This window comes from Dama dama, chromosome 20 (assembly GCF_033118175.1).
Source record: "Dama dama isolate Ldn47 chromosome 20, ASM3311817v1, whole genome shotgun sequence".
NCBI lineage: Eukaryota > Metazoa > Chordata > Mammalia > Artiodactyla > Cervidae > Dama > Dama dama.
In genome coordinates, this window is record NC_083700.1 from 4738643 (window position 1) to 4763735 (window position 25093).

Below are 25093 nucleotides of genomic sequence, written 5' to 3' on the forward strand. Positions count from 1 at the left end.
TAACCGGCCACAGTGTCTATGTTCGCAGCCTTCTCGGGCTGCCTACGCCATCAGCCCAGCACATCCACGTCCTGACCCCGCTTCTCCCACGAAGCCTGCTCTCTGCTCTGGGCCCCGGGGCTGAATCCACAGGCTCCGCTTCCTGCAACTAGCATTTCAGCATCTTCCACACATGCTGAAGCAAGGTATTCAGAGGAGACAACCAACCGTGCTCCCAGGCTGGCTGGACAGAGTGACCAAAGCTTCGCAGAACTTTCTGGACAGCAAAGGGCAAGGGGAATGGGCAGATGGGACCAGCTGCCCAGCACTGCCAGCAGAGGGTGCTCCTGCCCGCAGATGTGCCTCAGTGAGTCCCCATCTTGATTGGGCCACCTATGGGGAAATCACAGGGAACCGAGCACTGAGCCAAACTTCTCCCCAGCAAAACCATAAGGTAAACTTCTTATTTCATGTCTGTGACCTCACAAACCTTTAACAAAATACTGAGTGAAACTAACCCCTCCTCAAATGTCACCAAGTGTTTGGGCAGCAGGACATCCCTGTGGCAAGAGTGACTGGCCCGGGCTGGGCCCCAGGGACACGAGCCCACCCGGGGGGAAGCCCCAGACTCAGGGGGCTGTCGCAGGCCACCGATGGGCCGTCGGTGGCTTCTGGAACGCACCTCTGCGGGAGAGCCGGGTGTCCGCATCTGTGTCCACAAAAAGCTTCATCTGAAACAGGTCTCGCACCTCCTGGGAGTAGAAGGCCAGGATCCCTTCGAAGAGCACCACATCTGCGGGGTAGACAGTAACCGTCTCCTCCTTCCTGCAAAGCAGAGGGCAGAAGATGGGCTGGGCCAGGTGGGAGCAGCAGGGAAGAGGGAGTCTGGAGTTCCACCCCCTGGACCGAAAAGGGGCCGAAAGGGTTTAAGCAGAGCCTCACAGAGCCCTTGGACCACCATGGAAGACCTAAGATGAGAGCCAGTACGGCTGGGGCAAAGGTCTCCCGTAACCAGCTCTTTGGAGCTTTCACCATAAAGCAGAAATAGAGGGCCTACGTCCCTCTCCTTGGAAGAAAAAAAATCTGCTGTTAAATGAAAAATAAAGACAGACAAAAGGAGATGTGAGCACTTCCCCGCCCCCCACCCCACCCCTGCCCCGAGGCATCCCTAGGAACGCTCTGAGTCCTGGCAGGTATGGAACCTCACACTCTGAACTTCCAAAACAGAAACTCTGTTTTCTCCCAAGAAGCCCATCCCCTCCCCCAGTGCTGAGGCAACTGGGAGGAAGAGAGAAGGGGCAGAGGGAAAGGTAGGGATAAGAAAGCTTTAGATGAGAGACTGGGACGGGAAGGATCTCTGTGGAAGGAGGAAACAGCCCCAGACCTGCCTGCTTTGGCTCTTCTTCAGCAAAGCAGAGACACACATCACGTCATCCACCCACCCACGGGGCTGGGAAGCCCAAGGCAGAGAGATCCTAAGGTAAATATGACTCTTCAAAAGCTGGGGCAGTGAAAACAAGTGGAGGGGCCTGATGGGGCCTCCCTCTGCCCTGCCGCGACTTTCACTGCACTCTTTCATCTTTGCTTCTGTCCTAAAACCACATTGCACCTCACTTCAGAATTCACTGGAAGGGAAGTAAGGACACCGCTGCAAGGGCCACCACTGGCCCTGACTGGCAGAGCAGCAGACATTCGTGAAGAAAACCAAACATTCATTTCAAAAGCTCCCTAAGATGATAGGCTTTATTTGTGCAAACATAGGGAAGTCAACAGCAGCTGCCCGCTGAGGAGGAACTTCCTTCCCATAAACATGCTTTGATTCTTTATTGGCTCAGACCCTTGGGCTCGGGTCTAAACTCTAAGGCAGCACTGTTGGAGCAGAGAACATGGAGCATAAAAGACGGCAGAAAAGGGCCAGGTTAGAGCAGTCAGGAGACTCTGGAACAGTGGTGTAACTCCTGATGCACAAAGAATCATCTGGGGAGCTTTTACAAGTACTTATTCCTGGACCCTACTCCCCTGGGGCTCTGATTTCATTAGTCTAGGGTGTAGCTAGGGTATCAGTACTTTTTAAAAGCTCCCCAGGTATTTCTTCCTTTCTTTTTTTTTTAAAGTCATGAAACTTTATTTACTTAACAGGAGAGGTTTGCAGTATATTGAGCAGATAAAAATACCAAGACAAACTGCATCCACATTCGTATTGGAGAGACTTCTAACTTCTTTATTTTAGAAACTGACAGATAAAGAAGGAAATGGAAAGTCTAACACAATTAACAAAAATATGTGGTTTAAGTATACACACGATTTTGTACAAAACTTTGAAATACAACTGCAGCAGGCACAAAAATTAACTGTCAGGCCACAATTAATTTGGAATTAATCAATTCCAAAAGTAGAACTCATTTGTACATTTGTTTTTTATCTCTCCCGTTTGGGATTGTAGGGCATGAAATCTAAGGATTTGATTTCATTAGTTCTGGGAAAAAATTAAGCTATTATCTCTTCAGATATTGCCTTTATTCTCTTCCCTTTCCTTATGATTAAATATTTTTCAGGTCTGAACTACCAGCCACATCTCTTAATCTTTTTTGTTTTTTTTCCTCTCTTTTTCTTTCTTCATCCATTAAGGCATTAATACATTAACGGATGATTTCTTCACATCAGTCCTCTATTGTCTGAATTGAGTTTTTTCTTCCACTTTGCTGATAATACATTTACTGAGTTTGAAAATTTTGCCATTGTGTTTCCCATTTCTAGAATTTCTTTTTTCATACTTATACATTACTTTTTTAAAATTTACATTTGCGTCTCCAGATTTTATTAAGATATAAAGCACTGTATAAGTTTAAGGTATACACAAAATGATTTGACTTACATTATGAAATGATAACTATAATGGGGTTAGTGAACATCCATCATCTCATATAAAATAAATATCAAATAAATAGAAAAAAAATTTTGTGACGAGAACTCTTAGGATTTACTCTTAACTACTTTCACACAGAACATACAGCAGTGTTACCTATATTGTATTGTAGATTACATTCCTAGTTCTTATTTATCTTTACAAGCTGAAGCATGTACCTTTTGATTATCTTCATCTAATTCTCCCTCCTCCACAAACCCTATCTCCCCATTCCCCAACCCCCTGTGGCAGTAGCAACAATCTGATCTCTTTTTCTATTACTTAGTTGGTTTGTTTTTCTGCAGTATAATCGACCTACAACACTATGTCAGTTGCCGGTACACAACACAGTGATTTGATATTTCTATACATTCCAAAATCATTACCATGTAAGTCTAGTTATCACCTGTCACCACACAAAGATATTATTACTGAGTAAGTTCCCCACACTGTACACTTCATACCTGTGATTCACTTATTTTGTAGCTGAAAATCTGTACCTCTTAACCTCCCTGACTATTTCTTCTTCCCTACCCCTTCACTTCTGGCAACTACCAGTTCGTTCTCTGTACCTATGACCATTGTCTCTGTTTTCTTGTTTGTTCATTTGTTTTGTTTTTAGAGTCTGCTGCTGCTAAGTTGCTTCAGTCATGTCCGATTCTCTGGACCCCATAGACATCAGCCCATCAGACTCCCCCGTCCCTGGGATTCTCCAGGCAAGAACACTGGAGTGGGTTGCCATTTCCTTCTCCAATGCATGAAAGTGAAAAGTGAAAGTGAAGTCACTTAGTCGTGTCTGACTCTTCACGACCCCATGGATGGACTGCATGCAGCCCACCAGGCTCCTCCGTCCGTGGGGTTTTCCAGGCAAGGTCCTGGAGTGGGGTGCCATTGCCTTCTCTGTTTTAGAGTCTAATAATATATAAAATCATAAAGTATCTGTCTTTGGCTGACTGATTTCACTTGGCATAATACCCTCTAGGTCCACCAAGGTTGTCACAAAAAAAAAAAAAAAGGCTCCCCCAGCTATGTCTGCAGCCAGGGTTGAGACATATCAGTCTCTCTGGGATAATGTCAGGTACTGGAAAAACGGTGCCCACTATGGCTCAGGATAAGGAAGCAAACTGGGCAGAATTTGGAAGCAAGATGGAGAGAAAAAGAGATCAACAAGTGGGCGAAATAACGAGTCACTCTAGACAGCTGCCCTGGGCCAAGACGAGGGCGGAAAGGCTCTGCTGGGAAACAAAGAAAACATTTGTTTCCTGGGATTTCTAGGGTTCCGTCTGGAAGACACACAGACGGCGCTGCGCTTACAATGACACTGTCTGTGCTGAGAGCTCGCCTAACTGATAAAGACTAAGAAGACTGCTGACTGTTGCAATTTGGTCATGCCTCTTCAGTCCTGGGACAGTAAGGAGAACAGAACTGCCTGCCCCATGGGTGGTGCCCCCAGAAGCTGGAATCAATCACTTCCCTAATCTACATGAAGCTCTAGGTGCGAGACAATTTCGAAACGGTTTAGAGCTAAAAGCAACATTTATTGAGCAACTACTAGCCCAAGATGTGCCAGAAGCCATGTATGGTGTGATGTTCTGTTCAGGAGTTTAGAGACGGGCTGTAAGGTTCACAGAAGAAACCTGGAGTATTAGAGCTTTTGGGACGACCCAGCACACCCTTCTCACTTGAGAATTATTCCTTACAATAAAGAAGGGGAGATCAGAGACAGGTATTTACAGAGAATAGGTGACTTCTCAGCTTTCGCCCAAAATTCATTTGTAGTCACCACAAAAAACTTAAGGGTGGAACGGGATCAGTTAACCCTGAATGGCTGGGTCCCTTGCAAGTGGCCCTTGAGAGCTGGGGGAAGTGTTTGGGTCTTCAGTTCAGTTCGGTTCAGTTCAGTTGCTCAGTCATGTCCCACTCTTTGCGACCCCATGAATCGCAGCACGCCAAGCCTCCCTGTCCATCATCAACTCCCGGAGTTTACTCAAACTCATGCCCATCGAGTCGGTGATGCCATCCAGCCATCCCATCCTCTGTCGTCCCCTTCTCCTCCTGCCCCCAATCCCTCCAAGCATCAGGGTCTTTTCCATTGAGTCAACTCATCGTATGAGGTGGCCAAAGTACTGGAGTTTCAGCTTCAGCATCAGTCCTTACAATGAATACCCAGGACTGATTTGGGGTCTTAGATGTTCACAAAGTCTCACAGAAGAGTTGGACTCTGGGCCACTAAAGAACAGGATTTTAAAATAAAGAGTGGAATTAGGAGGAAAAAAAGTAAAACACGTCTGGATGTGCAACTCTGTGGGGTTTTTTGTTAATACATGAACTTGATGGAGCTCATGCCGAGAAGAAACTCATCTTCACCTCCTGCCACCTGACTGCACTGGTCAGGCCCCAACTCCGCCCAGCTCCCCTCACTCCACTCCCTTCCATCGGGCCCTTATCGGTATCTCTCCGGGGCCACTCCAAGGGCATCATACACAGCCTTGTGCATCCTCTTTTCCCGCCACCGGAATGACCTCTCCACTCCTACATAACACCATCTTTGGCTCCCTGCTGCCAACACGTTTGTGCCCAGGTTCTAAGGTCTGTGCCCTTCCTGATCTGAGGCCTAGCTACCTCCCAGCCTCCTCCACCTCCTGCCACTCTCCCCACTCACCAACCCCCTTCCCTCACTACCCAACCCACTGCAGTCTCCCACCAAGCTTGCCCCTGAAATGCCTCCCTACCCACCACCTTGGAGATCCCTTTCCATAACTTGTTATGCTTTTCAACGCACAGCTTAAGTATCATTTCCCATACAGGTGCCTGCGCTAACTACTCCAGCCTCCTTCCTCCTTTACATCCCTCCACAGGCCTGTGCCTCAGTTGTCAGGCTGCATTTTTATTCTGTAGCAGCACCCCGCCCTAGACCTGAAAAGCGGGGGTGGGCTTGACTGTCTCTTGTCAACCTGACATCACCACCAATCTCTGCTAAGGCAAGAAACTACAGTTTCCAGAATCTCTTTCCCTAAATGGTCCCAGCTACTTTGCCAAAGGAAAACTTAGAAGATGAAAGTGAAACAAAAATCTAAAGTTTTTAGGAGATCATGACAGCTAGACAAGGCAACTGTGGACACTCCACAGAAAGGCTGTGGGACTTCCCTGGTGGTCCAGTGGCTAAGACTCCACACTCTGAATGCCCCCCTGAATCCTTGGTTAGGGAACTAGATCCCACATACTGCGACTAAGACACGGTACAGCTATAGCCAGGGGAAAAAAAGGCTGTGGGCCCAGATGCAGCAGATTCGTGGACTTGCCATGAACATAAGTTTCTCTTCCAGGGGCCTAGTCTGCCATCAGTGGGAACTGATTTCTCTGATTCTTCACCTGCAGCCTCCCAGATCTTCACTCTCCCAGCCCCGCATTATTTATGTTAGTTCCAATTCCTATCTAAACATCCCTTTATTCCCGCACAGTCTGTAGAGGCAGATCCAGGAGGGGTATCTTGTTCTTTGAATGTCAGGAGAACTGAGTTCATAATAGGAAGTGCTTCCATAGAAACCAGAGAGGTATGAAGCTGAGAACCAAAGCAGCTGGGCTTTCCATCCCAATGTGCCATCTCTTTTCTCCTCCTCCAACCAAACCTCGGCCACACCCTCAAGTTCTGAGAAAGTTCCAGAGAGCAGCACAGAACGTGTGAGCTAAACTGCGTTAAAAGCTGAGATGTGTCCTAAAGGAACACACAGGGAGAGAAGGATCAGGCTTTTAAATGGAGAAGAAGACACAGAGAATAGATTATGGACACGGGGAGAGGGGAGGAGGGGGCGAGATGTATGGAGACAGTAACACGGAAACTGACATTACTGTATGTAAAATAGACAGCCAAGGGGAATGTGCTGTGTGTCTCGGGGAACTCAAACCGGGGTCTGTATCAGCCTGCAGGGGTGGGATGGGGAGGAGGTTCAAGAGGGAGGGGACCTATGGCTGATTCATGTTAATCCACACTGACGACAGAAAACAACAGAATTCTGTAAAACAATGATCCTTCGATTAAAAAGTAAATTAATTAAACAAGATCAAGTTTTTAATCATAGAAATATTTGGTAGTAACAGTTGCACGAGATCTAATTTCCCATTTAAGAAAAAAAAAAAAAATCAACTCAAGAGAGAACAAGATAAAGGAACTAGGAAGGAAAATGAAAAGTGGGAGGGAGAAACTCAAAACCAGCCCAGAGCTAAAAACAACACTTACTGAGCCATTACTAAGCCCAGGATATGAAGGAGCTACACGTGGTCGAACACACCGCTTGGGAGCGTCGGATGTGCCTGGGAGGCCCCACAGGGAGCAGAACGCCCTGGGCAGCTCTGAAGGAGCTAGGCCACAGGAGGGAAGTCCTCCAGAAGCTGCTTTCCACCGCTCAGAGGGGAGAGGGCTGCGATGGAAGTCAGCCCACTCCTCTATTGATCGGGAGCATTACTGCTGTTGCTCAGACACTCAGTTGTATCCAACTCTTGGCGGCCCCACGGACTGCAGCACGCCAGGCTTCCCTGCCCTTCACTATCTCCCAGAGTGTGCTCAAACCCATGTCCATTGAGTCGGTGATGCCATCCAACCATCTCATCCCGTTGCCCTCTCTCCTGCCCTCAATCTTTCCGGAACAGCATCAGACAAGAGTCTTTTCCAATGAGTCAGCTCGTTGGATCATATGGCCAAATTATTGGAGCTTCAGCTTCAAATAGAAGCATGAAAACTGACAAATGGAAGGACAAATCTGACCTGATTGAGAAGCTCCCTAGAGGGTCTAGTCCTGGAGGCTTCAGGCCTCTCACAGCTTTCCACGCAGCCCAACCTGAAGTAAACCAGGGAGCAGAAATAACAGCTTCCTTGTTCTTCTTCCTGTTCCTCCACCCTGCCCCCTTGCTTTTTACTCTAGGAACAACATCTTGGGCATGTGGATAAGGGTGAATTTGCAGTCCCTCACCTGGGCTCAAAATCGCAAATCCATCCTTCAGAGTAACAAAATAGTATGATCATGATTGGACTGGTCAGGAAGCACCCGGACGAATTCCTGACCTGTGTATCTGTGGACACCCTGACGTCACTGCCCCACCACAAACAGGCTATAGTGGGCACCAGGCGGCGGGCAGGGGGCAGGAGACTGGCACTTCTGAGGAGCAGCAGGAAGCAATCCCCAGCCCGGAACAGCCCACTTACCGGGAATGGGAGACAAAGTCGTACACAGGAATCTGGACCGTTTTCCCTTCCGTGATTTCTTTGAGTGTCTTGAAGATGAGTTCATTGTCAAAGGCATCTGAAGGAAATCAAACTGTTAAGATGCTTGCTAATGGTAAAATGATTTCTCCTATAATGATGAACAGGCATCCCTCTAAGCCTGTGTTCTACCCATATATGTATCACACCCTAGATAAGCACCCCCTCTCTCCCCAAAAGTCTAATTTCAACCCAAAGCAGGATGCAAACTCTACATTTCAAACCAAAATGTGTGAGTTCTGAGAACTGGAGGTGGACTCTTTTCTTTTGCCTTGGTGTCCCATCCCTGGCCTGCATCTCTTGCCTCTCTCTAAACCCAGCGTGTCACAGATAACCTCACGACTGGGTGATGGCAGCAGGCGCTACAGCAGTTTTGACTCCCGCAACTGAAAGAACCCTAAACCAGTTAAAGAGGCCGTGTGCGGCCCTGGGGCTGTAAGGGCAAAAATCACTGGGCCCGCAATCTCCCTTTCTGCCTTTGGGTGAGTTTAACGCACAAGCTGTGTGCAGCCATGTGCCAGCCTTCCCCAAAGCCGCAAAGTGACACAGGCTGCTGTGAACCAGAGGAGGCAGGAGAACCAGCTGCTCTGGCCTGCGTCTGTCCCGCCCTGAGTCATGGGCTTCTCCAAGAGTCACCCTTGTTCAGACACAGATCGATCAGCATGTAAGGAGCCAAGCATTACAGAAGCCACTGTGGAAGCCCTTCTTTCCTATAAGCCTGCAAGGTACCTAAGAGTCCTCCATTCAATGGCTAGGAAACAGACTCAGAGAGGCTAAGCAACTTCTTCAATCAACACCCCCACATACGCCCTTCCAATGCCCCAACTCACCTGGGTGATCAAAATTGAACTGACCCTTCAGGGCTTTGGCCTTCTGCTCTGACGTGAGGACACGGTAGAAGCTATCCTGGCTCAGGATGACCACCTGCTTCTGGCGATAGTCCACCTCGTTCTGTCCCAGAAGCTGCACAATCTTAGCACAAACGGAAGACTGTAAGGAGAGAAGAGGACACCACAGACCACAGATGAGGTCCAGTCACCGAGCTGACTGTGTGTGCCCCGAGCAAGGGCCTCTGGAAGGAAGAACGCAAAGGCTACCACCTTGGGTGATGGGTTAGGGGAAGGGAGGATATGTCTGCTGAGAAGGAATTCAGAGGGCCCAGAAGTCTCTTCTTCCCCCCTTCCTTAACACAAATTACTATGCTGAAGTGTCCACAGTGATGACATGGGGAGGAGGGCAGTAATCTCTATTTCTATTTCATAAAGCCTTCCCCAAAGCCGCAAATAAAAGTTGATGCTATTTTATCCTTCTTTACTTCCACCCTAGTATAGAGAGATACTAGACAAAAAAGACAGCAGACATTAGGGAAAGGGCACAGTGAAGATGTGCTGATGGGCCAAAAGGCTGCTGGGTCATGAAATGACTGAGCATTTATAAGAATGCCCTTACACATCTCTTTATATCAGAGGAATCTCGGCCTCACTCACTGCCAGCCAGCTAAGACCTTGGCTCCCATCCTACTTCAGTCTTTTGCTCTGGTCTACAGCCACGGACATCATGGTCCGCACAGTACACCAGGCAGCCTTTTCACAGGTGTATGTATGCCCCTACTTATGGAGCTGGAGACGTGAACATCACCAATACTGGAAGCAACTTAGGGGCATTCTAATTAAGAGTAGGGACATCAGCTCCCAATGAACTTGAACCTACATACTTGTAATACACATATCTGACCTATTTTCTGTCCAATGAACTTACACTCTTTGTAAAAGGAAAAGTATAAAAACAAGTGCACTCAAAAGAATGAGACAGCCGGGATTTCCCTGGCAGTCCAGTGGTTAAGATTCTGCCTTCCAACGCAGGGAATGTGGGTTTGATCCCTGGTCAGGGAGCTAAGAGTCTATGTGCCTTGTGGCCGGTGGGAGGGACATAAAACAGGAGCAATATTGTAAAAACTTCAATAAAGAATTTTAGGGCTTCCTTAGTGGTCCAGTGGTTTGCCTGCCTCTTACCATGTTCGATCCCTGGCCCAGGAAGATCCCACATGCTGCCCGTAGGCCATAACTACTGAGGCATGCTCACCACAGCTAGAGAAAGCCCACACACAGCAACGAAGGCTTAGTGCAGCCAGAAGTTTTAAAAAAATAAAACAAAAATGTTTGAATTTTTAAATGGTCCACATCAATAAAGATCTTTTTAAAAATGAGATAGTGAAGGATTTTATTTATCAAATAACTGATTTCTTTCTCATTTGCTACAACGATTAACTGAAAAATAAGAATGTCTACATCACAAAACCTCTAGAAGATGTAATGGAGGTCCCCTTATGGAACGGGCTGGTGTGATTACAAGCAATGAAAGAATGAGCACAGTTAGAAGTTTCTTGGGCTCAGCCTTAGAAGTCTTACAATTGAGACTATTTTACCAACTGATTTTAACGGGGAAAAACCAGGAAACTTTTCATTAAAAGTTACAATTCATATGAAGAATGTATTCGATTTGTCCAAGCATAAGGAAAACTCGCTATTCCTGTTGTACTACTCAATGTAAAGTAAAACTATTTGGCACAGTATGTCCTCTTTTATAAGTTGTGAAACACACTGACATTTTATAAGGATCTGTGGGAGAATAATATTTTGACTCAACTGTTAGTTATTAGAAAGTTACTTTACTTTTATGACATTTTTGCATATTAATACACAAATAAAACACTTAAACTACTTGGGATTTTTGGAATGACAGATGTGCCACCAAAAAAAAAAAAAAATCATAGGAAGATATAAAGCTTGCATATGACTTAAACTAGATTCAAAAATGAAAATGCTGTAACAGAATCAAAGGTTCTATACAGTTAAAAACTTGTTTTTATTGGAACGATACAGAGAAGATTAGCATGGCCCCTGCGCAAGGATGACATGCAAATTCATGAAGCGTTCCATATTAAAAAAAAAAAAAAAAACTTGTTTTTATACTTGTATAGGTCCATAATTTCCTTTTCCTAGCTTCCATCTGCTTCTTGCATCGTAAGGCTATGAGTGGGGAACATTTATGCCTGCAGTTTTCACTAGTAAATAGAATTCCTTCTAGAAGTCCAAAGAACTGGGACTCTCCTAGTAACTCAACAGTGAAGAATCCACCTGCCAACGCAGAAGATAGCTTTGATCCCCGATCTGGGGAGATTCCACATGCCTCAGAGCAACGAAGCCCAAGGGCTACAACTACTGAGCCTGTGCTCTGGAGCTCACATGCTCGACTACTGAAGCCCACGCGCCTACAGCCCGTGCTCTGCAACATGAGAAGCCGATGCAATGAGAAGGCTGCGCGGCATAGCTGGTGAGTAGCCCCTGCTTGCCACAACTAGAGAAAAGCCCACTCAGCAACAAAGACCCAGCATAGCCAAAAATAAAAACATAAATAGAAAAGTTTTTAAAAGGAAGTCAGCAGGAGGAAGTGAGATAAATGTGGAGTTTGGGGTTAACATACACACACCACTATATATGAAACTGATAAAACAATAAGGATTTACTGTATAGCACAGGAAACTACAGGCAGTATCTTGTAAAACCTTCAGAGGAAAAGAATCTGGAAAACGGAAGTATAACTGAATCATTCTGCTGCATACCTGAAGTTAACGCAACTGTACTCCAAAAAAAATAAATAAAAAGAAGGGAATCGGGAGTTTCCAGGCAGGGCTCCCTTGGTGGCTCAGTCGTAAAGAATCCACCTGCCAATGCAGAAAACACAGGCTTCATCCCTGGTCCAGGAAGACCCCACATGCAACTAAGTCCCTGAGTCACAACTACTGAGTCTGGGAGCTACAACTATGGAGCCCACACGCCACAACTAGTGAAGCCTGCATGCCCTACAGCCCACGCTCCACAACAAAAGTCACCACACAGCTTCACCATAGGACAGGACCCTCACTTGCTGCAACCAGAGAAAAGCCTGTGCGGCCACAAAGACCCAGCACAGCCAAAAACAAGTAAGTAAATACACAAAAGTAAGTAAATACACAAAATTAGTTTTTTAAGTACTAAAAAAAAAAAAAGAAAGTTCCAAGGCATAAGAAACCCTTTATCATTCAGGAGATAAACACCACTGCATGAACAAGCAAAGAAACACCAGCCTCTAAGTTAATCTAGATTTTTCTAGTATTTTCTTCTCCCTGAAACTTTTGTTAAAAAATGGGCCCCAAATATCTAGATAACTGCTGAATCAGGGAGAGGTTCATTGTATTATTCTGTCTCCTGGCGCTTAGGTCTCAATCTTTAAACAATTAGAAGGAAGACGTGCTACAGAGGACTTCTGCAACGAGTAAATACTTAAGCCCTTCCTTTAATGTCTCCTTCACTGTTAATTTCCCTTTTCTCTAATCCCGCCCTCTTCAAAAGGATGAAATGGAGCTGCAAGGCGTCTTCTTCTCTTAGGAAAGGGTTTGAGACAGGAAAAAAATTAATGACTAGGGTTTCAGAAGAAGGCAAGCAATCATGAGCTTCTAGAATGCTAAAAATGGGAGAGTATAATTGCTGTGGTGAGCTAAGATTTATTACTAACTATAGTTACAAAAACACAAGTACCATATGATGCCACTTACATGAGGTATCTAGAGGAGTCAAATTCATAGAAAGTAGAATGGAGACTGCCAGGGGCTCGGAGGAGTTGCATAATGGATATAGTTTATTACATGATGAAAAAGTTCTGGAGATTGGGGCCCAAAGCAAATATACTTAACACTACTGAACTACATGCTTAAATATGATTTTTAAGACAGTAAATTTTATGCTATTAGGTTGGTGCAAAGTAAATGTGGTTTTGCACTGCTGAACTTTGCTGTTTGATATTGGAATACATTCTTAAATGTGGTTATGTTATACGTCATTTTAATGCACAGTTCTCCATTTTTACGCTACAGGAATAAACAAACTTATTTCTTGTTGGCAAATATGTGTTGATTATAATGGTTCCTATTTTCATTAATAATGATGTGTTTGAGCCTAGTTATAATGATTTAAAATTCACTTCCAAAACTGCCATTACTTTTGTACAAACCTAATATGTATGTTTTATCACAATTAAAAATAATCATTCATATAAGAAGAATGTGCCTTTACAGGTAGTTTCTTCCTATGTGCTAGTTGTGTGGTGCATGCTCAGTCATGTTGGAATCTTTGTGACCCCATGGACTATAGCCTGCCAGGCTCCTCTGTTCACAGGATTTCCCAGGCAAGAATACGAGTGGGTTGCCATTTCCTCCTCCAGGGGAACTTCCCGACCCAGGGACTGAACCCAAGTCTCTTGCGCCTCCTGCACTGGCAGGCGGATTCTTTACCCCTGAGCCACCAGGGAAGCCGACACTGGGCTCAATATTTTTAAATCACTCCATTTCCTATTACACCTTTGTATGCTGGCCATTATTATTCACCCACTCAGTGAAGACTGAGGTGACGAGAGGCACAGTGACTTGCCCAAGGCAAGCTGCAGTGGAGCCAGGGTCCTCACCCAAGGGGCCCCACTCTGGAGCCCACTTACTCTCCTTCCAGCTAAACCTCACCAGCAAACGCACCACTCATGGAGCTGGAGGTAAACTCAGTTTTGCCTGGTATCTCCACACATAGTGCAGTGTATCCTGAACAGATTCTGTCCCTGCCACTTTTAGCACACTATTTTAAAGGGGGCGGGGGGGGGGGGGCGGCGCGGGGGTTTGCAGGGACACACAGTGACAAGTCAGCTTAGGGTTGTTGTCTGAACACAAAATTAAGATCAATATGAGGCTATTTTTAGAAAAAGAAAAAAGATTAAATGGAAGAATCAGTGAAGATAATTTACAATTTCTTCACTACTATGCCATTTTGAAGATATTATCTCACTTAATTCTATTACAAAAGATACTGTTTTATCTTTTTTTCCACCTTAATGAGGAAACTGAAGCTTAGAGATTCCAATTAAGCTAAACAACTTGCTCAAAGGTCATGGAGCTGAATCTCAAGCCTAACTACAGATCTTCTAACTGCAAAGGCACAATTCTTCTCACTATTCTAGAGCTGAAGCAGCTTTGGCATCACCCCCAATATTCTATATAAATTCACTCCACTTCCAGAGAGCAGGGAGGGAACTCCTTAGAAACGTAATACTGTTTCATCACACTGTATTATTAAAGTCACCTTTCACAGAATTTCATGGAATTCAAGGCAGTCAAGTGATTTGTATATCAAAAAGAAGCTAAAAAGTACACACACACACACACACACACACACACATTCAAGGTATTTAGTCTTAAGGATTGTGTTTAAAGAATCCAGCCAGTAATGTTGGGGGCCTAGACTTCTTTGAAGTCTATAGGATTAAGTCTCACAAACAACTATGGTGATGGAGAACTCAGGATGACTTTCAGATTCGTTCCTGCACTGTAGTTTCTAGAACATGCTAAGCCTGGACTTCATCGTTAGGCCAGTGCAAAGATGTGCTGACCGGCGTGGCAGTCTCTCTTCCCAGAGACGCTTCTCACTTGGGAAGCCCCAGGAGGTCAGTCACCAGCGAATTCATGGACCCTTCCAGCCAGTGGTTTCCAACAGGGCGGCTGTTGAGCCCTCACTGGTTCCCATTTTGCTCTAAGCAGCACAGCGATTTTCTAAATTGATTCTCACAGAGTGGGGGGCGGGCTCAGATAGCCTCGACACCATCTTACTGTGACATTTCTAGTGTGTGTGTGTGTGCATCTTCCAAGATCTTCCTTAAGATCCTCTTGTCCAACCCCAATACTGCCAAAAGAGGAAAACAGAGCAGAAGAATCACCAGCCACCCCAACACATAACCTGGAAGAAGCTCCAGCTGGTCAGCTCAGAGCAACACAGCTCCGCAGCGCAGAGGGCTTCAGGCTGGGCATGCCCTCAGGAGACGGGGTAGGTATTTCTCAAGGCAACCTTACAGGAGTGCAGGACTCCACCAAGCTGTCTGTCCTGCTCAGAGTAAGCTGCTTCATCACGAGAGAGAGCTCAGGTGGAGGAAAACCCGGCAGTGACACGGCCTGGGGCTTAAAACAAGCCCGCTCCAGCGGAGGCACCTGCGGCGTCCCTCCCTCCCAGCCCCTCAGGATGGCTTGTGGACATCAGTTAATACCTGCCCTGAAGGCACCAGCCAGCAGCTCAGAGTGCGAGAGGACCAGATGCTTAGTCTCCTCAGGCGGGAAGACCCTACCTAACTCCTTCACTCTGGGACTGAGCATAAGTCACCTCAAAAAGTCTTCACAGAAGTGTTCCCTGCCACTATCATTAAGTAAGAAACACATCACTAACCTACACGGTGTCCAGCATGCCCCCAGACATTACATCACTCCTTTGAAGGCAGGGGTTCCTCTGCATGCAGCTCAGAAGCTCTAATTCACAAGCATGAGCAAACCAAAGCCCCAGTAATCTGCCCGGAGACAGAACAAAGCTCAATCAAACCTGCTGACTCAATTCCTGGCCAAACCAGCTATGCGGAAGCAACAGGGAGGCTCAGGCCGCTCAACGCTTCCCTGGGAATATGTGTAAGGCCAACCAACCGTGGAGCCGTGGATGACCCTAGAGCCCCTCGCTGCTAAGGTGGTTCTGCTAGCTCCCATGTAGTTATCACCACCACCACACATACACACACACACACACACACACACAACTGAGATCTAAACCAGAAACTCACCAACTGGCTACATAACATAATAACTAAGAGCTCCTGGGGCACAGGAACCAGTTGTGACTCAGCTTTTATCCCAGGGCTTGGCAGGCCTTGGCACCTCGTGGGCTGACTCAAACGTGGTTAGATGAATGAACACAGGGAATGTGTGAACTGATAGCCAGCAGAGTATCTTTTTCTTTTTCCTTCAGATCTGGAGTTTCAAAAATATAGTTTGCCCTGTTCACCTTTAGCATCAGTCTTGATTCCATCCTGTAGTACACAACATACTCAAACCGAGACAACTAGTTGTGTAACCAGATCTCAGTCCCTGAGTCTTAGCTGAGCACATGACTACATTTCCCAGCTTCCCTTACAGCTTGTGATTGTACTAAGTTCTGACCAATTAGGCAAGTAGAGGTGTGAAGCAGAAGCTTCTGGAACTCCTTAAAGGATAAGAGTCCCCTTTTGACTCTCTCCTTCCTGTTGGCTAGAAGAAGAATTGATGGCTGGAGCTCAAGCAGCCACTTTGTAAAATCAATATCATGCTAACTAAGGTAGTGGAGCAGCTAAACAACAGAGCCACAGACTCCAGATCACAGAACTAATACAGTAATGAGGTAAATTACCTTGCTTAAACCCTACTGTTTGAAGTTTTCCGTCACTTTCTTTTTTTTTTTTTTTTTAGCTGTGCTGGGTCTTCATTGTGGTGCATGGGCTCCTCTCTGGTTGTGGCCCACAGGCTTCTCTAGTTGTGGTGTGTGGGCTTAGTTGCCCTGCAGCATGTGGGATCTTAGTTCCCTGACCAGGGATCGAACCCACATCCCCTTCATTGGGAGGCGGATTCTTAACCACTGGACCACCAAGGAAGTCCCCCGTCACTTTCAACTTAAATAATACTAATGTCCAAAACTAATGTCCACCCACATATCCAGTATACCTTAGTGCAAATGTTCTCTTGAAAGCTACGTAATTCTCCTGTCCTGGACCAAGAGGGTGCCTTATTCATCACAATTTGCCACAAGTATCCCCTCAATCAAATAATTTCTTTGTTTTAAAAGGTGACCAGTGTCCCAGACCCCTGGGTACATTTCTGCCACCTGCCAGCCTCTCTCTGTGTATTAACCCTGATGCGTCAGAGTAATATCATCCCCATCTTTCAGCACCTTGCTTGTGTTGCAGGCCAAGCTCTCCACAGAGGAAGCCATGACTTCCTCTGAGAAGGAGGGAGGGGGGAAACCCGATTATAAACAGTACTAAATGAAAAACTTCCCATGATAGAAACTCTCGGTTTTAATTCCTGATGCATGTTGGTACTAAAAAGGCAGTCCAGCATAGAAAATCCCAGGTGTCAGCCTGTACCTGAGAAAAATTCTGGTTGATCAACAGTCACCGATATAAACACATTCCCAGGACTTTTCAATGAACTCTGAATCAAAGCTCTACTCCTAGCAAAGACATTTAAAATAATTCACTTCCAGGTTTGTAAAATTACAGAGTTGGCTCTGTTCTCTTTGGAGTCATGAACCCCGAAAGAGAAACTCCCTCAAAGAACACTTACTCGTGAAACTATCAGAATCAACTGAGGGATGACGAACAATAGTGAACATACAGATGCCAGGGGCTGTTCTAAGGATTTTTTTTACATTCACTATGCTATTTAACCTTCAAATCAATCGTTCACACAGAAGAAATGGAGGCACAGAGGGGTAGATTAAGCTGACTTGGCCCAAGATCAGACAGCAGGAGAGCAGCTGAGCTGGTCTTCAAACTCATGCAGGCTGGCTTTAGGACGCCAGACCTCAACAACCACACACACCGCCTACCTTGCCACTGCATCAGAGGGGACACGGACCTCTTCTCTTCATGAGAGACACAGGGACCCTACCACACAGGTACGGTGGCCACAGAGAATAATATAGGAGCTGCTAGGAACAAACACTCTCAGCAAGGCTCTGTAATCTCCTCTCCTTGGGCTCTGCAAAGCACAGGCTTGCTGGACTTCCTTAGAAGTTAGTTTTCCTGAGAAATATTTTACTAGGATAGGACAAGTCACTTCTGACCCACACTTTGTTGTACATGTGAAACTAACACAAAATTGTAAAATAACTATTTTTCCTATTTCCTGTTTCCTATTAGGAAATACAGTATTTCCTATATTTTTCCCATATTTCCCTATTTTTCAATAAGGAAGAAAACAGGAGGGGGCCTGCTGCCCAAGGCCCTCATGTGAAGCCAAGTCCCACTTTAATCCACCGCCTGGTGGGCCATCCACCCAGGTAAAGCATCAGGAAGAGACAGGGCCTGTGCTCAAGAAGTGACGCGGGCCTCACCGCTGGCCTACACTCAGTCAGTACAGAACAGTGGCTGACTTCAACCTCCTGTGCCGATTTTGGGCCTGAATATACAATCTGCGGACACTTCTTTGTATTCCCCACAGGACATACACAAGAGACACCGCCTCCACTCTCCCCTCCCCCAAAACTGAATGCATCTGGGCTTCTTGCTGGCTTTGATGAATTCACTCCTGACGAAGCCCTCTGCAAAAGGGAGAAGCCGAGAGGAGGGGTGCTGGAGGGCCAGCTCTCACTGCCCTGTGGATACACGTGAAGCTGGGTCTCTTTCCTTCCCCTTTGACTTGAGGGGCAAGAGATAAGCTAAGAGGGTGAAACCCAGATAACCGAACTCCCTATTGGAGGGAAAAACGAGCACATCCTTGGACAAGGTGTACCAAAACCCACCCACTTGGTACAGTTTGGCTTACGAAGCAAGGATAATATGCCTGTTGCAAAAATTATGGCCCAAGACTTGAAGTCCTTCTGGAGACAAGCACAAAGAGAAAGTCGACTCCCTTCTGTTCTTAGAAAAGTGGACGGATAAAGGCAAGCACAATGTGCCAGTTGGGTCCCCAGCTGAGTCTTTGCAAATTGCAGGCCACATGTGAGTAAACATTTAACAAGGACTGAACAGCACAAGAGTGCTTTATTGTACGAAGTATGTTTGAGTTAACCCTTCCTTTCCAGCAGTCCTTATCCAAATTGTAGAAAACCAGAAGTCTGGCTCTCAAAAGATTGTTCTTTTTAATTTTCTTTTCAAGTTTCCTCCAGCACCCATGTCTGTCTGCAGCCCAGCAGGAAGCGGAAACCCAGTGTGTGCCAGGCACCCGCTTCCCCGTCCTTTCGGGAAGGCTCTTCCACTGTCCTCAAAAACCCAACTTCCCACTCATCCTTCACAGCCTCTGAAGAAAGGGGTTCAAATCTTCTCCTAAGAGATCCAACTTCCTCAAGTTGTCCTTTCCAGATTTTGACGGATTCATCACTCATCAGCCACCTCCCTGGCCCTCTGAAATCCAAAACCAAGTAAATAAATAAAAGAATTCCCAGAGCTACACTGACCGTGTTACTCTATAAAGCAGCATAGTGAGGGGACGCCCCTGGTGGTCCAGGGGTTAAGCCTCTGCCTGCCAATGCAGGGGTGCACGGGTTCAATCCCTGACCCAGGAAGATCCCACAGGCAGCGGGGCAACTCAGCCTGGAGCACAACCCCTAAACCTGTGCTCCAGAGCCGGTGCTCCAGGAGAGCAGTCACCACAGGCAGGAGCCTGAACACCACAGCCAGAAAGCAGCCCCTACTAGCCCCAACTAGGAAAAGCGGCATGAGCAATGAAGACCCAGCGCAGGCAAAAATAATTAACTAATTTAAAAATTTAAAATAGTTTAGAAAAAAGAAAGGAAATGTAAGTGGCTCACCTCCCCAGGAAAACAATGTGACACTTTCTTTAAAGACTAAGCACGCATCTACCATATGATCTTGCAATTGTACTCCTTCCCGGGCATTTATCCCAGAGAAATGAAAACATGTTCACACAAAGACATGTACACATATGTCCACAGAAGCTTCAGTCATAACAGTCAGACACTGGAAATCACCCAGATGTTCTCCAGTAGGTGAGTGCTTAAACAAACTGGTGTATCTACACCACAGAGCACCACTGAATTATGAAAAGGAATGAGCGTCGACCTGTGGCAATCTCCAGAGAATTATGCTAGGGGGGAAAAAAGGCAATCCCCAAAGGCTGCAGACTGTGTGCTCCCGTGTATATCAACATTCTAGCAATGACAGAACTGTGGAAATGGAGAAGAGGTTACCGGCTGACAGGGATGAGGGATGAGGCGGAAGGGCAGCGGTGGGAGAAGGCACGGACGGCTAACAACGGGCAACATTAAGGAGGGATCCCGTGGTGATGAAACGTTCTGTGTTTTCACGTTATCCATGTCGGGGTCCTCTAAGATACTACCCCTGGGGAAACTGAGTAAAGGGTACACGGGATCTCTTTTATTTTTTTTTTTTTACAACTTGTAGTATGAATCTACAATTCTCTCCCACAAAAAGTTTATTTATAAAAAAAAAATCAATGACCATCCATCTTTCGTGATTCAACTACTGCCATGGGTTGAATTGTGATCCCCCAAAAGCTATGACCATGTCCTAACCCCTGGAATCTCAGAATGTGACCTTATTTGGAATAAAGTTCTTTGCAAATGCAACTGAAGCTGAGGATCTCGAGTTGACGCCATCCTTGGAACGGAGGAACCCTAAACCAACGACAAGTGTCCTTGTAACAAAGAGAAAAGAAAGAAACAGATGTGAGGGGATGCCACATGAAGATGAAGCTAGAGACTGGAGAGATGAGAGAACTGGAGACTGAGGAGCTCCACCAGAAGCTAGGAGAGAAGCATGCACCAGATTCTCCTTCGGAAGGAACCAAGGCTGTCTAACATCTATATTTTGGACTTCTGGCCTCCAGAAATACAAGAGAATAAATTTCCATTGTTTTAAACCACCAACTTTGTGATGATTTGTTACTGCGGCCCCAGTAAACTAATACATTTGACATTTTTCAACAAATGGGTTCAATTTCTCTTTTTAAATCACAGAAAATATAAGCATGTCCTTAACTTCTATTTATGTATATTCCTGGACATAATTTTTCCCGCCCAGAGGATACAGGCCATAAGGATACATATCATTTCATTCTACAATCTTTTCTGCAGGGTTCTTCCTGGTATTTTATGTTTGTTCTAACTATAAACTATTACTAGGTGGCATATAGGAGTGTCTACTCATCAAATATCCTGGTTAATAATTATCATACATGCTAAACAGACTCAATTTTCAAAGGTTTCTTAAAAGAAGCCATACTGACTAATAGGCTAAATCTACTGTTTCCTTGGTAACTAAGAACTTGCTTTTAGATCTAGCAATGTGCTTCAGGGTCTTCAAAGTTAAATGGATAACCAACAAGGACCTAGTGTATAGCACAGGGGACTCAGCTCAATGTTATGTGGCAGCCTGGGTGGGAGGGGCGTTGGGAGGAGAGTGGAGACATGTATCTGTATCACTGAGTATCTGGGACTATCACAACATTATTAACTGGTTACATGTCAATATAAAATTAAAAGTTTAAAAAATTAAAAACAAAATCTGAGCTGAAATTCTGGGTTATATTCTTTGCTTTTAGTTCTAATCTTGGTTTTTTTTTGTGTACTTACTTATTTCTATTACCCTTTTCAAGGCAGTTAGGTTTTTAAGAGGCAATACCTATGGTACATAGTACAAGATCTAAAAAGTATGAAACAGCAGAATGTGAATTTGCCTTTTTCCCACCCCACATCCAACCACCTTTGACCTCCTTGTAGCCACTGTTTCCAGTTTTCATGTACATCCTTTGAGATGTGGTCACGTCACATAAAAACATAAGCATGTACAATTCCTCAGAAAGAAAGAAAACAAAAAAAACTAATGCAATGCTGTCTGTACCTTCATTTACTCATATATTTGGAAGATTTTCCCAGTGCACTTAAGGCCACTTCCTTTACAAGTACATACATTCCACTGTAAGAAGGAATTGCAGCTAGTCTTCCACTGATAAGCATTTTAATTGTGCTCAACTTTTTCTAAAACAAGCACTCTGTATGGCCATATGTATATACCTGTGAGAAATGGGATATTTCCTGCCACACCAGTAAACCAAGAATGCTACAGTCCCCAGCAATCGCAGCCACAGATGGGGAGCTGGTGACCCGAGGGAACTCAAGAAGGAAAGAATGCCAGTCATCAGACTGCTGCCGCTGCCTACAGTGAGCCCTGGGGAAACTGGAGACGTGGAAACAGGATCCTGGCCCAGAAAACTGAGGCACATATCAAAGCAATGATTTCAGTGGGCCCAGATTCCTGTATCTTCCCATACATAGAAAAGCACTACACTCGTTAACTGGGGATACCTGGTCTTCTTTCACTAACAACCATCTTTTGGGACTTCCCTGGTGGTGCAGTGGATGTCAATCTGCCTGCCAAAGCAGGGGACACAGGTTAGACCCCTGGTCCAGGAAGATTCCAGAGACCAACTGAGCCCACGCACCACAACTGCTGATCCCGTGTTCAGAGCCCAAGAGCCACACCTACTGAAGCCCACGCACCTAGCACCTATGCTCCGCAACCAGAGAAGCCACTTCCAATGCGAAGCCTGTGCAGCCCCACCAAGAGCGGACCCTGCTCATCACAACTAGAGAAAGCCCAAGTGCAGCAACAAAGATCCAGCACAACCGAAAATAAATAAGATAAAATCATCTTTTGATACTTTTTTTTTGGCAACTCCTTTGTTGCAAAACTTCTATACAACATGGATCTTCTCTCGCCTCCTTAGCGCGGTTCTCTCCCGTGTTACTTGAGATGCTGCTTCCCAGGCTCGAGGTCCTAAATATTCCCACGGGGTGAAACAGAACTCTTCAACTTTTAGGTTGTGAATACTTTTTTTAAGCCAACACAGGTCACATAAATTTCTAGTACTGGATCTGCTAGGGCAAAGATTCTGTATTTTTTAAATTTCCATACATAAACCCAGATAGCCCCCACCATCAATTATTTACATATACCTATTTACATACACCTATACTCATAGCTCACATCCGTACATGACCACTGGAAAAACCATAGCCTTGACTAGATGGATTTTTGTTGGCAAAGTAATGTCTCTGGTTTTTAATATGCTATCTAGGTTGGTCATAATTTTCCTTCCAAGGAGTAAGCATCTTTTAATTTCATGGCTGCAATCCCCATCTGCAGTGATTTTGGAGCCCAAAAAAGTAAAGTCTGACACTGCTTCCACGGTTTCCCCATCTAAGTTGGAAGACTCTTGAGCAGAGTCCCTTGGACTGCAAGGAGATCCAACCAGTCCATCCTAGAGGAGATCAGTCCTGGGTGTTCATTTCAAGGACTGATGCTGAAGCTGAAACTCCAATACTTTGGCCACCTCATGCGAAGAGTTGACTCATTGGAAAAGACTCTGATACTGCGAGGGATTGGGGGCAGGAGGAGTAGGGGACGACAGAGGATGAGATGGTTGGATGGCATCACCGACTCGATGGACTTGAGTTTGAGTAAACTCTGGGAGTTTGTGATGGACAGGGAGGCCTGGCGTGCCGCGATTCATGGGGTCACAAAGAGTCGGACACGACTGGGCGACTGAACTGAACTGACTGATACTCATATCTGAAATTCTAACTTAATCCTCTCTACCTTAATTTATATTTCTATTTTACATGAGGCAAAGCATCATAAGCCTTCTGTTTTTCTTCTTCTGAAACCTGTCTGTTGATATCTTATCCTCACTCTCTGTTAAGTTGCTGGTCTTTTCTCATTGAAAAGCTCTTGATTTCTATTAAAAAAACGGACTTATTCCTCATTTGTATCACAAATATCCTTTCCAGTGAACTGCCTTTTTCCTTTAAAAACTGTGATGTTAAAAAAAAAAACAAAAAACTGTGATGTTTCCTAAAGAAAATTTTTAGTTGTACAGTTAAATTGACTAGCTTTGTAAAAACTTTTATCATGTTCTACTTTAAAAAGTTGCATCTATGGGGATTCCCAGGTGGCTCAGTGGTAAAGAATCTGCCTGCAATGCAGGAGATGACCAAGACATCACTTCTATCCCTGGGTCAGGAAGATATTATCACGCAGAAATGTACAGTAAACTCTCCCAAATTTTCTTCTTCTCAGGTATCCTCTCTTTGCCTTCAACTCCCAAGAGGGAACCAGCTCAAAGGAGGACCACAAGAGGGCCCCAGTCCAGCGGTTCTCTGAACCCTGAAGCTACAGGCCGGACACCCAGGGACCACCCAGGGCAAACAACGGAAAGGAAATGAGATCTAACCAAGTGGGTTGTAAGGAACTTCCTGCGTACATACAAAGAGCTACAGAAAAACCTGCAGCTGTGTCCCTCTGGAATTCATCCTGAAAGAGACAGGATCTGTTTTCAACCCTCTGGCCCACAGCTGCACACAGGGTGAGGTCAGACTTGAGCTGTGGCACCACTTTCAGGGCGAAAATCTGCAGCAGGTTTAGAGTCCATCACAGATCAAGGCCATGTGTAAAGTGATCTTTCTCTCAAATACAAGGTGTTTTCCCACCTCACACAGGGTACTCCATGAACAGTGTGGGATCCTGTTTCTTCTCTACTGGGGCAAACAGCTAATATAAGTACACACATCCTCACAAAAAAACCCTCCACAAACTAATAGGGAACTTCAGGTCAAACAAACCTCCTATAAAGAACACAAATATAACTAAAGATAGGAGAGTAAGAAGGACATTAAATATCATGTATTCTCAAGTTACTTTCTTTAATTTACTTAAATTGGGAGAAAATTGCTTTACAATATCGTGTTGGTTTCTGTCATACAACAATGCAAATCTGTCATAATTATATATATATATATATATACACACACACACACACAAACATATATATATATATATATATATATATGAGGCCTTACAAATAGCTGAGAAAAGAAGAGAAGCGAAAGGCAAAGGAGAAAAGGAAAAATTTGAATGCAGAGTTCCAAGAATAGCGAGGAGAGAAAAGAAAGCTTTCCTCAGCAATCAATGCAAAGAAATACAGGAAAACAATAGAATGGGAAAGACTAGAGAGAGATCTCTTCAAGAAAATTAGAGATACCAAGGGAACACTTCATGCAGAGATGGGCACAATAAAGAACAGAAACGGTATGGACCAAACAGAAGCAGAAGATATTAAGAAGAGGTGGCAAGAATACACAGAAGAACTATATGAAAAAGATCTTCATGACCCAGATAATCACGATGCTGTGATCACTCACCTAGAGCCAAACATTCTGAAATGTGAAGTCAAGCGGGCCTTAGGAAGCGTCACTACAAACAAAGCTAGTGGAGGTGATGGAATTCCAGTTGACCTATTTCAAACCCTGAAAGATGATGCTGTGAAA

General features: G+C 45.2%; 1 protein-coding gene and 1 non-coding gene across 3 annotated transcripts in view; one reads left to right on the forward strand and one right to left on the reverse strand.

Annotated features, from left to right (window-relative positions):
* The window catches only part of UCK2 (uridine-cytidine kinase 2), a 90518-nt gene that overhangs the window by 12317 nt on the left and 53108 nt on the right, over positions 1-25093 (reverse strand). For both annotated transcript variants that reach the window (XM_061120209.1, XM_061120211.1), the window contains exons 2-4: positions 8972-9131; positions 8085-8181; positions 662-804 (exon numbers count right to left, since the gene is read on the reverse strand). In XM_061120209.1, coding sequence (XP_060976192.1) covers positions 662-804; positions 8085-8181; positions 8972-9131 — 400 coding nt within the window. The remainder of the gene's footprint in view (positions 1-661; positions 805-8084; positions 8182-8971; positions 9132-25093) is intronic.
* LOC133041786 (U6 spliceosomal RNA) lies at positions 10983-11086 on the forward strand. The gene has a single exon (XR_009689358.1). It is a non-coding gene; the product is annotated as a U6 spliceosomal RNA (small nuclear RNA).